We start from the raw sequence: 13,121 nt of genomic DNA, 5'->3' as shown, positions 1-13,121 counted from the left end.
ATGGACACAACTTGTCTGGAGACGTCGGTTGTCCTTTAAGATGATTGAATGACACATTATTGTTCCCACGAGAGAACTAACACGTTCAGAATGTGACACATTACTTAAAGTTCAGGAGGGCCAACAGGTTAAACATCAAACTCACCTGTTTTGAAGTTGAAATTGCACCCTAAAGACGCCACTTCCTAAACCTTTGGTGAATTGTGTATTTTATTTTGAAATGACCATACTATTAGATATAGGACAACAACGAAACTGTTCGTCAAGGTTTACTTTTATTAACTTGCAATAAAAGCAACTTCATGAAGGCACAATTACAGATGAGACATGTAAAACTAACAACAAACTACGAGATGAAATGAAACCTTAAATAATCACATTGAGCTTTAAGCTAAGGCGAGCCTTGTGTAGGTGGCGTCAGTCAGAAATGTCCATGAAAAGTGGGCAGTTTAGAATAGACATATTGTAAGTAATCTCATTGATTTGGAAATTGTCAGTTCCAGTTCTCTGAGGTTATTGTTCTTGTCATATTGGGATACTTTATGTTGTAATTGAAATATATCGTTCTTTCCGGTACAAGAGAAATTAAGGCAGGTTATGTGGAACGATTGGCCAGTCAGATGTCAGGACTGTGTTGCTAGGTCAAACTAAATACGCTCCCTGATAATTTGACCAATCACATTTTGAGGTTGATGACACCTATGGGCGAATCAAATTTTGCGTCATTCAATTGAATGATTAGAGTGGTTAGAAATTTTGGCAAGCTCAAATCTGTATTCTGTACGTTTACAAGAAGTTGACTAAATACTTTCAGCATCAGCACCGAAATTTAAAAAGAAAACTGTTGCCTGAATGAAGAAAAAAGAAAAGTTCAAATACGCAGCAGAGTTTGTAAGTATTAAACGTTACTAATTAGATTTTCTTCGGTTGCGACTGATGCCTTTGTGTGTGTGTGTGTGTGTGTGTGTGTGTGTGTGTGTGTGTGTGTGTGTGTGTGTGTGTGTGTGTGTGTGTGTGTGTGTGTGTGTGTGTGTGTGTGTGTGTGTGTGTGTGCACGCCCCTGTGCGTGTGACAATGCATGAGATGAATATTTTTTATCAATTGGCTATTTTTAATTGACTTATCAGTGACAAAGCATGCAATAATATGATAAAATGGCGACGGCTGTGGTGAGCGTCAGGGTTCACATTCAGCTACTCTCCTTGTACTTCAGGCCCCTGGAACAACAACATAAGAAGTAGAAACGGCTTACATTTAGAAACTATATTCAAAGTTCAGTTAGAGTATTTGTTTAATGAAATCTTATACATTTATGACCAATAGTCTATTTTCTCCAATTTGTTTTGCCTGCAGTACTTCTCGTACGTGTTTGTACATTACATTGATTTCTGTAATCAGATTTCAGCATCTGTGTTGCCATGACAGTCTAAAATGTCCATGCTCTTCACACGATCAGGGATGCTTCTAAGTTCATCGTGAGGTAAGTCTTGCATGTTTTCTGTTTCAGTATTTTGGGCTAAGTGGGGGTAACTATCACTTGACAGCATTTCACCGTTATCTCAGAGAGACACATTGTTTTTGTGAAACGATGTTGAGGCGAGAGCAGAACTTCATTTTCCGCATCCAAAGCCTTGTCTAACACAAAAATGTGTTTTTCAGCCACCTTGTTTTTTTGTACAGTGTTGATGGTTTCCATAATTGCAGCATGATAGCGGTTGTATTGAGCAGTAGATTAAATCGGGCAAGCCTCTACTAATTGTTCCAATCAACCAAATACATAGCCCACCACTGACATGATACACAAATCTACGAAGAGATTGTGTAGAGATATCAAACATGTCTGTTACCTTTGTTCCAATATCACGGGACTTGGCTCGCATCTTGTTGGCAAGTGATTCAGCCACGTCAGCTCTCTCTTCAGCCTCTTCCAACTCATGCTGAGACTTCCTGAACCTGGCCATGTGCATGTTGGCCTGCTCCTCCTGAAGAATGAAAAACAGGATTGATGAGAAATAAATTGAAATGCCATTCATTTGGTGAAGCCTGCTATAAAAGAAACGTTACATGTTTGATTTTTAAAAAACTACTTGGCTGAGGTAAAATGGCCGTTTACTTACAGCTTCTTCAGCATGACGTTTATACGCCTTCATTTTGATCTGCAACTTGTCCACCAAGTCCTGCAGTCGAACATTGGTTTTCTTGTCTTCATCAGCCTAAAATAAATACCATTTCATTTGGCAAAGACCTTCAATGAGCAGAATAAAGCCAACAGAAGGCTTAAAATTTTGGTATACCTGGTAGCTTAGCTCTTTGACCTTCCTCTCGTATTTACGGACTCCCTTGATGGACTCACTCGAGCGCTTTTGCTCAGCTTCTAATTCAGTCTCCAGCTCACGTACCTGATTTAGTATATTTTACTGAAGACAAAGTTAAACTAACTTAAAAATGCTTTTGTGTTCATACCCTGGTTTCGAGCTTCTGCATCTGTTTCTTCCCGCCTTTCATGGCTAAGTTTTCTGCCTCATTCAGGCGGTGTTGCAGGTCCTTGACCGTTACCTCCAGATTTTTCTTCATCCTTTCCAAGTGGGCACTGGTGTCTTGTTCCTTCCTCAATTCTTCAGCCATCATGGCGGCCTGGAAGTATTACAGCAGCAGGATTTCAATTTATGAATCCCAACAAACATAAGATAACATTTCTATTTTACTTTTTTGGATGTAGTTTTAGTTACATTTTTTTTTATTTCACTGGCATTTCTGGAAATCCTACAGTGGTTGTGATTTACATCTCTCCTCGAGCCACAGGAGATGCAGCATGTCAATAAACTACTAAAACGCTACCCGAAGCGGTTGGTTTTATTTTCAGCGGACTTAAATCATACCACTCTGAAAAATAAGTGAAGATCATTGTGTATGAATAATATATGTAAGTACATCAGTGATGGCTTTCTTGGCCTTCTCCTCTGCATTTCTGGCCTCCTGACTAGCTTCCTCTATCTCGATGTGAAGCTGAGTAACATCTGTCTCCAGCTTCTTCTTGGTGTTCAGGAGACTGGTGTTCTGTCGAAACCAAAGCAGAGGCTGGTGGTGAAAACACACGGGAGACGACATTTGAGTGATGAAAAACTTGATGAAAAACACCTGAGAATGAAGAAGTCCTGCACGCTCGCTGGCATCAATTAGCTCTTGTTCTGCCAATTTGCGACTGCGCTCGGTCTGTTCCACAACAGCTCGAAGTTCCTCAATCTCAGCTTGCATCAAGTTGGTCCTGCGTTCTGTCATGGCCACCTGCTCCTTCATGTCATCTTGAGCTCGAAGGGAGTCATCCAAGTGGAGTTGGGCTTCCTGAAAACGCATTGGATTTTTTTAGGTCTGAATGGGATTACCTCTGCCACAATTTGGTTTCCAGGAAAAAAAACCAGTTTGAGCAAACCTTTAGTTGCCCTTGCACATTCCTCAGCTGCTTCACAACTTCAGAGGCCTGTCTGTTAGCATGGCCGAGTTGGATCTCCATCTCATTCAAGTCTCCATCCATTTTCTTTTTAACTCTCAGGGCATCATTCCTGCTACGGACCTCGGCGTCCAGAGTGGCTTGCATGGATTCTATCACCCGTTGGTTGTTCTTCCTCAGCTGATCAATTTCTTCGTCTTTCTCCGCCACTTTCCGGTCTACCTCCGCTTTGACTTGGTTGAGCTCCATTTGGATACAGAGTATCTTGGATTCCTCTTGTTCCAGGGAGGCCTGAACAAGGTAACATGGTCATAATAGTTCGCTTCTTTTCAATATTTGACACCGTGCTGCTTACTTCAGCTTCTTCCAGCGCAGTTGTCATCTCGTATTTTTCGGTTTCAACATTTTTCTTGAATTTCTCCAATTCGTGGATCGTTTTCCCACTTTCTCCTAGCTGCTCTGTCAGGTCTGTGATCTCCTCTGAGTTTGGACAGTAGACATATTTTATGAAGCAATCTCAAAAAGTTTAATCTTATTTGTCGAGCTTACGCTGCAGGTTCTTGTTTTCCCTCTTCATTGTCTCCAGGTGATCAAGGGCCTCCTCATATGAGTTCTTCAGTTTGAAGAGCTCCGTGCTCAATAATCGAGATTCCTTTTGAGCACCTTCCAGCTCAGCCTGAGATTCATCATACTTCTGCTTCCACTCGGCTAGAATCTGAACTCAACAAAACATGATTGTCCTGTTCTTTAAGGACTGCAAGTCTAGAGATTGACCTCTATCTTACAATCCACATACCTTGTCAAAGTTTCTCTGCTTCTTGTCTAATGTGGCAGCCACATTGTTGGACCTTTCTACGTCCACCATGAGATCCTCCATTTCATTGTGAAGTCGCTGTTTCGTTTTCTCCAGTGAGGCACACTTTGAGTTGACTGCCTCGATTTGTTCCTCCGCCTCTTGGAGACGTTGGGCTAGCTTTTTCCTGTGCAAGATATCATTGCCGAAACTCAGTTATGTGAATTATTTCGAGCGTGTGTCTCATCTTACTTGGCCTCCTCCAGTTCCTCAGTGCGTTGGATGGCGTCCGTCTCATATTTGTTTCTCCAAAGAGCAACCTCTGTGTTAGCTTTAGACAAAGCACGCTGCAGCTCTGCCTTGGCCTCCTGCTCTTCCTCGTACTGTTCACGCAGGAGGTCACCATCATGACGAGATGATTGGAGGCTGTGTGCCAGAGCATTCTTGGCCTGTGTTGGTGTATTTGACCATTCATCATGGTGTCAAACTTTCTTCTGCCCACTTGTAAACAATGTCATTTGACCGTGCCATTTATCAACAAAACAAGAACTGAGCTGAATGACTGGGGTTCTTCTTGTGGGTTAGTACATCATGGTTGACAAGCCTTCTCCTCAACTGTCGTGAATGTGTGAAGTGAAAGTCAAGCAGAAAATGTAACCAGCGCTAACCTATTTGAAAGGCTAAACTATTTCTGGCTGTAATTTACATTCCAAATAAAAAAGGTTTATTAAAACATAGACAATAAGACTTGTTATCATCATTGAAAGAGTGGCCCTAACCCAAAATCTTGATTTGCTATTTATGTTCGACAAGTTCCAAATCGATTCATGTATTTTTAACTCCCCCAACCACCAAAGCTTTGATTACCTTTGTTTCCTCCTCCATGAGTCTTTTGAGATCATCAATTTGTGAGCTGAAACCTTGCTTTCCTCTGGTCAGTTGGGAAATGACGCTCTCTCGCTCTTCCAGTTGTCGGGATAACTCCGCTATAAGACACAGATGTTGACGTAGTTTTGACAGAATGGAGCTCATTCAGGTGCTGAGTGAAGTTCATATACCGTTCTCATTTTGAAAACGGGCCCTCTGATTGGTGAGATCTGCAATGTTCCGACTGTTTTCATCATTTTTGGTCTTAAACTCCACTAGCTGGTCTTCCAGAGAGCGGCAGGTCTTTTCCAGGTTGACCTGTTCAGGTATAATGTATATGTATAATGTATAAACACATGGGGGTTGCAAAGTGGCCTACACATTAAGAAATCTTGCACATCTCTAACCTTGGTTTTCGCCACAGATTCCATGTTGGTGGCCAAATCATCAATCTCCATCTTAAACTCACTTTTCTCCTTCTCAAGTTTCTGCTTGATTCTCTGTAGGTTGTCAATCTGCTCTCCGAGTTCAGCCATGCTGTCTGCATGCTTCTTGCGCAATGCGGCTGATGTGGCCTCGTGATGCAGCGTGGCTTCCTCCAGGTCGCGCCTGATTTTCAGGAACTCTGCCTCACGCTTTTTATTCATCTCAATCTGAGAGGCAGTGGCTCCTCCGGCCTCCTCTAGCCTCTCGCTGACCTCTTCAATTTCTCGAGCCAAGTCGGATCTCTGCTTCTCTACCTTGGCCCTCATCGATCGCTCAGCTTCCACTTCTTCCTCCAGCTCTTCAATTCGAGCCTTGTAACACAGCGATGGATCATTAAGGAGGATTGACAGTCAATATGGTTCATGTGTGATGAAAACCACCCTTACATGGAGCTCCTTCAGTTTCTTCAGAAGCTGGTTGTTGATTGTTTGCTCGTCTGCAACTTTGCCAGCCAGCTGGTTGGTTTCAAACTCCTTCCTATGGTAACAAGAAAATAAAGTCACACGTCATGTGCAACCTCCTCGGCCCATCCCTATATTCACCTACTTCTTCACCCTTTCCTCAGACTGCTGTTTGTCATTTTCTAAATCCATCAGGGATTCTTGCGCAAGTTTAATGTCTCCCTCCAGCTTGCGCTTAGTCCTTTCCAGGTCCATGCGATTCTTCTTTTCTTGCTCAAGGGACCCTTCAAGCTGAAGAGCAGTCAAACGGATGAGCATTTTTAGGAGCACTTGGGCATTGACATTCAACCACAACTCACATCATCCACTTGTTGCTCTAGCTTTGACTTGGCCTTCGTCAGCGAGTTGACTTTGTCTTCTTCAGCTTGAAGGTCATCCATGGTCTGCTGGTGTGCTTCTTGAAGGGTTTTCTTCTCTTTGCTCAGCTTGCTCATGGCTTCTTCCTGACCTGCCAGCTCCTCAACCAAATTTTTAACCTGCAAAATGGATCACTTTTAGTTTTTCGATCTGATCATTAGTTTGACAAACCTCATCAACCGATCATTGAAGCCAATGTCCAAACCTTGTTTTCCGTGGCGTGTTTCTCTTTCTCCACCTTAGCCAAGGTGATCTCAAGGTCATCAATGTCCTTCTTAAGTTCAGAGCATTCATCCTCAAGCTTTCGCTTCTTGGTACTTAACTCCGAATTAATTTCCTCCTCATCTTCCATCCTCTCTGTCACCTCTTTGAGTTTGGCCTCCAGCTGGATTTTGCTTTTTATCAAACCCTCACACCGTTCCTCAGAATCACAGAGGTTCTCCGCATCCTGATGAGGACGAGAGAAGTCAATAAAGGGCGCAAACTTTTTAATCAAATAGCTGGTACAGCGAAACTCACAGATTGGACTTGAAGTTGAAGGTCATTCTTCTCTTGGAGCAGAGAAACCATTTTCTCCTCCAGCTCCTTCCTCTTGGACTCTGACTTGGCCAGGTCCTCCTTGCATTTGATGAAATCTTCTTTCATCGTGGCCATCTCCTTTTCTGTCTCTGCGCTCTTAAGCAGAGGCTTTATTTTGAAGAAAAGCTTCATCCATGGCCAGTGTTTGACATTCATGAAGGAGCGCAGATTGTATTGTAGTATCCACACACAATCTCTGTCAGATAATCACATCACATAATTTGGTCTGTGCAGAAATAATTTCATTATCTCTTGAAAAGAGATTTATTAACATACTTTTGGGCAATTAAGTTGGTATATTCCTTTCTCATGAGAAAGCCTCGACAAACAGCTTGCGTCTGTGTCACAAGAGAAGCAAGTTTTTCATCTCGTAGCTCCTCTAGATTCCCCAGTAGACCGGCTTTGAAAAAGACCTGTGCAAAAAAATCTATTACAACCAATTTATTTTAGAAAAGCAAAGTCCAATATGCCACAAGTCTTACCTTTGTGGTGCCAAAGCGATACTGCGTGTGATCAACATCGATGGATCCCAGAAGCTTCTCAGAAGCTTTCTTACCATCGATGAACTGTCCTTCAGGGATAGCGCTGGCATTCAAAATTCGGTATCTGTTCATTTTGGATCAAGACCATTAGAAGATGCAGTGATTTAACATGACACAATTTTGTCACATTCATGACCTCTGCTTGAAATCAGCATAGAGAATCCTGCTGGGAAATCCCTTCCTGCAGATGCGGATTCCCTCCAGTACACCATTACAACGCAGCTGATGGATGACCAAGTGATTGTCCATGATACCTGCAGAAACGAATTGTTGAACTAACGCTTGAATATTTTTTTCATCTTAAAACTCTAAAAATAACATGAATGGCACCTGGTGTTTTAACCTCATTGGGAATCAGACACCGTACAAAGTGAGGGTGGGTGCTCCTCAAGTTAGTCATCAGCTTTCCGAGATTTTCCTGAAAATAGGAGAGTACACATCCTCTTGAGGGGGATTGTTCATGTTAAATATATTCTGGTCTGATATGCTCACAAATTTATGGTACCCTGAAAACTGCAGACACCGTCTGGAAGGAACCACCCTTTTTCTTTCCACCCTTCTTCCCTCCTTTGTCACCACCAGAGTCTATGAGATGGAAAGAAAGTGTTCTCATTTGTTTTCGGGACACTCAGATGCAACATGCATATCACTGACATGATTTCTACCTGCTTCAGCCGCAGCAAAGGAGGCATAGAGATAAGAGAGCAGTTTCAAAGCAGACTTCTGGTAAAGCTGCACCACAGACTCATTCAGTGGGTCCTTGTTCTTTTCCAGCCACCCAGTAATGTTGTAGTCCACAGTTCCGGCATAGTGCACCAGGGAGAAGTGAGCCTCTGGCTTGCCTTTGACCACTTTGGGCTTTTGGAAAGCATTATTTTTCCCAAGATGTTGGTCATAGAGCTTATTCTTGAAGGAAGTGTCTGATGCTTTGGGGAACATACACTCCTCTTCAAGGATGGAGAAGATGCCCAATGGCTGTGGATTACAGAAAGAATTGTGATAGTGTTTGATAGTAATTTCTTGGAATTAGCAGGTGTATCGCACCTTTTCAATGAGCTCGATGCAGGCTGCCAGATCCATGCCAAAATCGATGAACTCCCAGTCGATGCCTTCCTTCTTGTACTCTTCTTGCTCCAGCACAAACATGTGGTGGTTAAAGAACTGCTGCAACTTCTCGTTGGTGAAGTTGATGCACAGCTGCTCCATGCTGTTGTACTACATGTCGAGGTTAACTTGAGCATAGGAACCATTACATGAACAGACCAAAATGAGCGAAGTGTCCTAGCTCACATCAAATATTTCAAATCCTGCGATGTCCAACACTCCGATGAAGAACTGGCGTGGCTGCTTAGTATCCAGCATCTCGTTGATGCGTATCACCATCCACAAGAACATCTTTTCATAGACGGACTTGGCCAGAGCGCCAACTGAATTGGACACCTCAAATAAGAACCAGTTACTTCAGTAATTAAGCCGGAGATGGCAATTTGGATCCGCTTATGTTTTGAATTCAATCAACTGCTTTCAGTTATGAATAACTACAGTGATGACTGACCGTACATATGCCAATCATTCATGATGACACTGATTGTTTTTGAGCCAGTACCTGAGGGACGGTTTGGCCCTTGGTGACGTACTCATTCCCCACTTTGACGCGCGGGTAGCAGAGGCCTTTCAACAGGTCAGCGGAATTCAGCCCCATGAGAAAGGCCACTTTGTCAGCCACTGAAAAACATAATGACAAACAGCAACCATGTGTCTGTCTCTGTCTATTCACTGTTGCCACAAACAAAAAGGAGTCTCACCCTCTGTGCCATCGGGCTCTGCCTGTTCCTCTCGCTGCTTCTGCTTGAACTTCATGTTCCCGTAATGCAGCACAGCACCAGTCAATTTGTAGATTGACATTTTTTCTTCATTGGTAAAGCCCAGGATGTCAGTGGCGGTCTATTGGACCAGAGACGGAGTTCAGAGGGGATGGTGAAAGGCCTTTGTGCACCATTGAATAAAGCTATCTTACATCTGTTGCCACAAGCTCTTCTTTGTCATCAATGCTGGCCACGGTGATTTGCCCTTGACTTATCAAGGGGAAGTCATATGGGTTTGTAGTTATGAGCAACATTTCTGAAGACACAAAAAAGTAGAATATTACATTTCTATGAAATTCCTCCATCACCCGCACTTTTTGCTTTGTCATCTTAATGCACCAATGAGCTCTGGTTTGTGGCCAGTCATTATCTGGTAGAAGATGTGGTAGCTTCTTTCATCCGACAACTGGAACGTCACTCTGGACTTCTCGAGCAAATCTGGACAAAAGAACATATGATATTGGATCATGCTGCATAGGACAGACAAATCTATTAGGAAAGATAAACTTACATGTTTCAATATCAGCAGAAGACAGTTTCCCTGTTGTTCCAAAGTGTATTCTGATGAATTTACCCTGAAAAATGTTGAATAACCTCACGAAGGAAGATACGCGGATGAAGAACAACGTAATCATAGTATACATATATTGTATATAAAGTTGCTAATTCGGAGCTATGATGTCTTGTCACTGAGGATGTAGTTGACATGTGACATTTATGGTTGAGTAAAATACTTACAAAACGGGAAGAGTTGTCATTCCTCACAGTCTTTGCATTGCCAAATGCCTCAAGCAAAGGGTTCGCTGAGATGATTTGATCCTCCAGAGTTCCCTAGGAAACACAAGAATCAGATCTTTAGCTATCCTCCTTGGGCATTGGAGAATTGGACTCTCATACCTGTATCTTTCCAGATGTCTGTTCCTTCTTTTCACTGCCACCAGACACTGCGATTGTCGCAAAGTACTGGATGACTCTCTTGGTGTTGACAGTCTTGCCCGCACCAGATTCTCCACTGTAGAAATAGGATGACATATTTATTTGCTCAGAGATTCAGGTGCTCCATGAGCTCAAAGATCAGTTCATGCAAGTGACTCACGTGATAAGGACAGACTGGTTCTCACGATCTGGCAGGACACAAGACAAATTCATTCAATACACAAAGCATCCAGTGTTGGGAAAAAGTATTTGTCTTCTCCCTGATCCTGTACATTCACCTGTGAGCATGTTCTGATAGGCGTTATCAGACACTGAGAAGATGTGAGGTGGTGCCTCCATGCGCTTCTTGCCCCTGTAGGCTGACACCACTTTTGGGTCATACACCGGCAACCACTTGTAAGGGTTCACAGTCACACAGAAGAGTCCGGAGTAGGTCTAGGGAGAGGATGTCGATGTGCGTCAGTTTCAAGCCAAATGTTGGAAATCTTGCAAAGGCCTCAGGCCCATCTCGAAACTTACGTATATCATCCACGCCGCATAACGATCTTTGAGGTTAAACAGCACAGACGGCTCGTTGAGATGGGTCATCATAGCCATGTCCTCGATCTTGTCGTACTTTGGAGGATTCATGGGGTGGCAATCTTCTTCTTTGACTGTTACAGTCTACAGTGGGAGAAATATAATGACAAAATGTTCTTAGTCACTTATCCCCAAGAGGGTTGCAGACGTGCTGGAGGTTCGATTTCCACCCCTGCCTTCCTGTGTGGAGTTTGCTTATTCTTCCTGTATCTGCGTGGGTTTGTCCCGGGTACTCCGGTTTACTCCCACATTCCAAAAACATGCATGGCAGGCTGATTCAACACACTAAATTGCCCCAAGGTGTGCTTGAGCGTGGATGATTGTTCGTCGGTGTGTGCCCTGCGATTGTCTGGCAACCTGTTCATGCACCCCGCCTACTGCTTGAGGACAGCGAGAATAGGCCCCAGTACCCCCAGCAACTCTTTTGAGGATAAAGCAGATTGGAAAATGGGTGGATGTGTATTAAATATATGAAATAATCATACGTGAGTTGTATAATCAACACTTTTAGATGCAATTCATCCAGATATTTTTGGCCCTTTTCATCACCTCATTTGACTCCGTCTTCACAGTGGCTTTGCCACCCTCTTTCTTTTGGACAACACCTTTGATGTACAGGTCCTTGGCATCCGGGACATAGCAGGCGGTCCTGGCGTCAAATGGTCGGTTCTGTGCCTCAATGCGCTCCTTTTCAGGTTTGCGCAGATAGATGGAGGCCGGCCCATACTGGGCCATCTCGGCATCACTGCTCATGGCGACGCCTGTTTGTGAAAATGTCAAAAGCACATCACAGTCGAGAAATTAACAAGAAGATTTTGCAAAGGCTTTCACACACTTGGCTTGGAGTGTAAATTATTTGATTTAAAAAAAAGACGAGCAAAGATTCTGATTCAAGTTCTTTAGTTTGATTATAGCTTTGCATTTTGGTCATTCGTGTTCTTGAACTAACATTCCTCCTTGTTGCTGTTGTGTTTTTTTAATTTATTTTAAGACCCCAAAGATGTCAACCTTGTTTCTCTTTAATCCGTGTAAGAGGTATTTGCTGTTAATTCTAGTGCACAATATCAAACAACTGGCTGATTTCATTCATACAAAATTGAAAAACGGGCCACTTGGTTTAATTTTGATATTCAGTCGTGTTTTTTAAAGGGGAAGTTGTGTCCATAATTTGTAAAATCACTTCAAATGACTTCTACTGAGCGTATTTTACAAAGATTCAACCGCATATCGCTGTATTTTACGTTTTAAGACTCGTGCTGAATATTCAGGAAGTCTTGTTTTCGAGTTGATGATGATGCCTGACATGACGTCACGTCTGGAACACCCCTGACCGAGAAAGCAACACATAATGCATTTTGAGTACTTTTGTTTGGTCTGAAAACTTCGTGTTGATCCGTGTTAATGGCGAAATTAGAAGGAAAAAACATAAATAACGCAATGGTGAATCGTTGTGTGTTGCACCAAGACTACTATTTGATACTAATTGACACAAATTCCCAGCAAACAAATCAGCCCATTTCCAACGGAGCTTTTGCGCCAACTTGTGCATTTTCCGGGCGCTATATTGGAGTCCAGACGGCTCGAATTGATACGGAAGTACTTCTTTAATGGATTGCAAACATTTGTGCTTTCCTCTTCAGAACTATTTGAATATATATTCATTACTGGATGAGTAACAAGAAAGCATCTTCTCCGAATCTGAAGCCATTGTTTTGATTCTCGAGCAAGGCAAGACATCCTGGCGTGACGTCACGAACAAGGGGGTGGGACCTTCTGAAACTGAAACTTTCTGAGGTCATTTTGAAGTAGTTTTGGGACACTTTAAGTCATTTTTATTGGTGTTTTGCATTTGAATAAAAACATCAACCTGCATGTTTTTGGGTATTTTAGATATAGATATAAAAGCTATTTTAGATATAGATATAAAACGTTTTTCTGATGTCAGTTAGGAAACAAAAAAATTTTGTCGGTTGTCCTTTAACTTTGCAATTAACACCGTTTACTTCGTGTTGTCACCCACACAAGTTGAAAAAAGGGTTACAGGCCTCTTTTGCCCTCCAAAAATAAAAACAGAAAGCACTATTTTTTCACTCACCTTAGTGTCAGAATGGCGCAGTCGGCAATACTTTGTGACACCGGTCTGAATGAGAAGCTTCGGCGTGAGTCAATGAATGGAAAGCAGGAGCTTTCTTTTATCAGCATCATGTG

The 13,121-nt window shown here is 42.6% G+C and overlaps 1 protein-coding gene across 1 annotated transcript; it reads right to left on the bottom strand.

The window, feature by feature from the left end:
• Nucleotides 1-941: 941 nt before the first annotated feature.
• Nucleotides 942-13,107, bottom strand: LOC148885683 (myosin-4-like). The gene is made up of 40 exons (XM_089019635.1): nt 13,009-13,107; nt 11,463-11,674; nt 10,854-10,997; nt 10,613-10,769; nt 10,495-10,522; nt 10,296-10,410; nt 10,137-10,229; nt 9,910-9,973; nt 9,738-9,836; nt 9,551-9,654; nt 9,339-9,477; nt 9,140-9,258; nt 8,824-8,973; nt 8,578-8,748; nt 8,199-8,508; nt 8,039-8,118; nt 7,864-7,951; nt 7,670-7,787; nt 7,474-7,597; nt 7,268-7,404; nt 6,932-7,187; nt 6,618-6,860; nt 6,355-6,531; nt 6,141-6,286; nt 5,981-6,071; nt 5,516-5,905; nt 5,300-5,426; nt 5,109-5,227; nt 4,494-4,690; nt 4,245-4,428; nt 3,998-4,163; nt 3,804-3,928; nt 3,431-3,739; nt 3,139-3,342; nt 2,932-3,057; nt 2,464-2,634; nt 2,295-2,399; nt 2,118-2,213; nt 1,848-1,982; nt 942-1,217 (listed from the first exon to the last, which is right to left on the bottom strand). The coding sequence occupies exons 2-40, from the start codon at nt 11,664-11,666 to the stop codon at nt 1,194-1,196; spliced, it is 5,835 nt and encodes a 1,944-aa protein (XP_088875761.1). The 5' UTR covers nt 11,667-11,674; nt 13,009-13,107; the 3' UTR covers nt 942-1,193.
• Between the last annotated feature and the right edge of the window lie 14 nt (nt 13,108-13,121).

The sequence above is a fragment of the Hippocampus bargibanti genome, linkage group LG17 (genome assembly GCF_051943395.1).
Source record: "Hippocampus bargibanti isolate YZ-2025 linkage group LG17, ASM5194339v1, whole genome shotgun sequence".
Classification (NCBI taxonomy): Eukaryota; Metazoa; Chordata; class Actinopteri; order Syngnathiformes; family Syngnathidae; genus Hippocampus; species Hippocampus bargibanti.
This window is presented reverse-complemented; position numbering and strand designations above follow the sequence as displayed.

Bases quoted from the DNA above. Each gene is read 5' to 3' on its own strand.
- LOC148885683 (XM_089019635.1), bottom strand. From the start codon at position 11,666: ATGAGCAGTGATGCCGAGATGGCCCAGTATGGGCCGGCCTCCATCTAT. The intron at 10,770-10,853 runs GTAAGTTTCGAG...TCCTCTCCCTAG, and splicing joins ATGCGGCGTGGATGATATAC to ACCTACTCCGGACTCTTCTG. The intron at 8,974-9,139 runs GTACTGGCTCAA...TTCTTATTTGAG, and splicing joins AGGGCCAAACCGTCCCTCAG to GTGTCCAATTCAGTTGGCGC.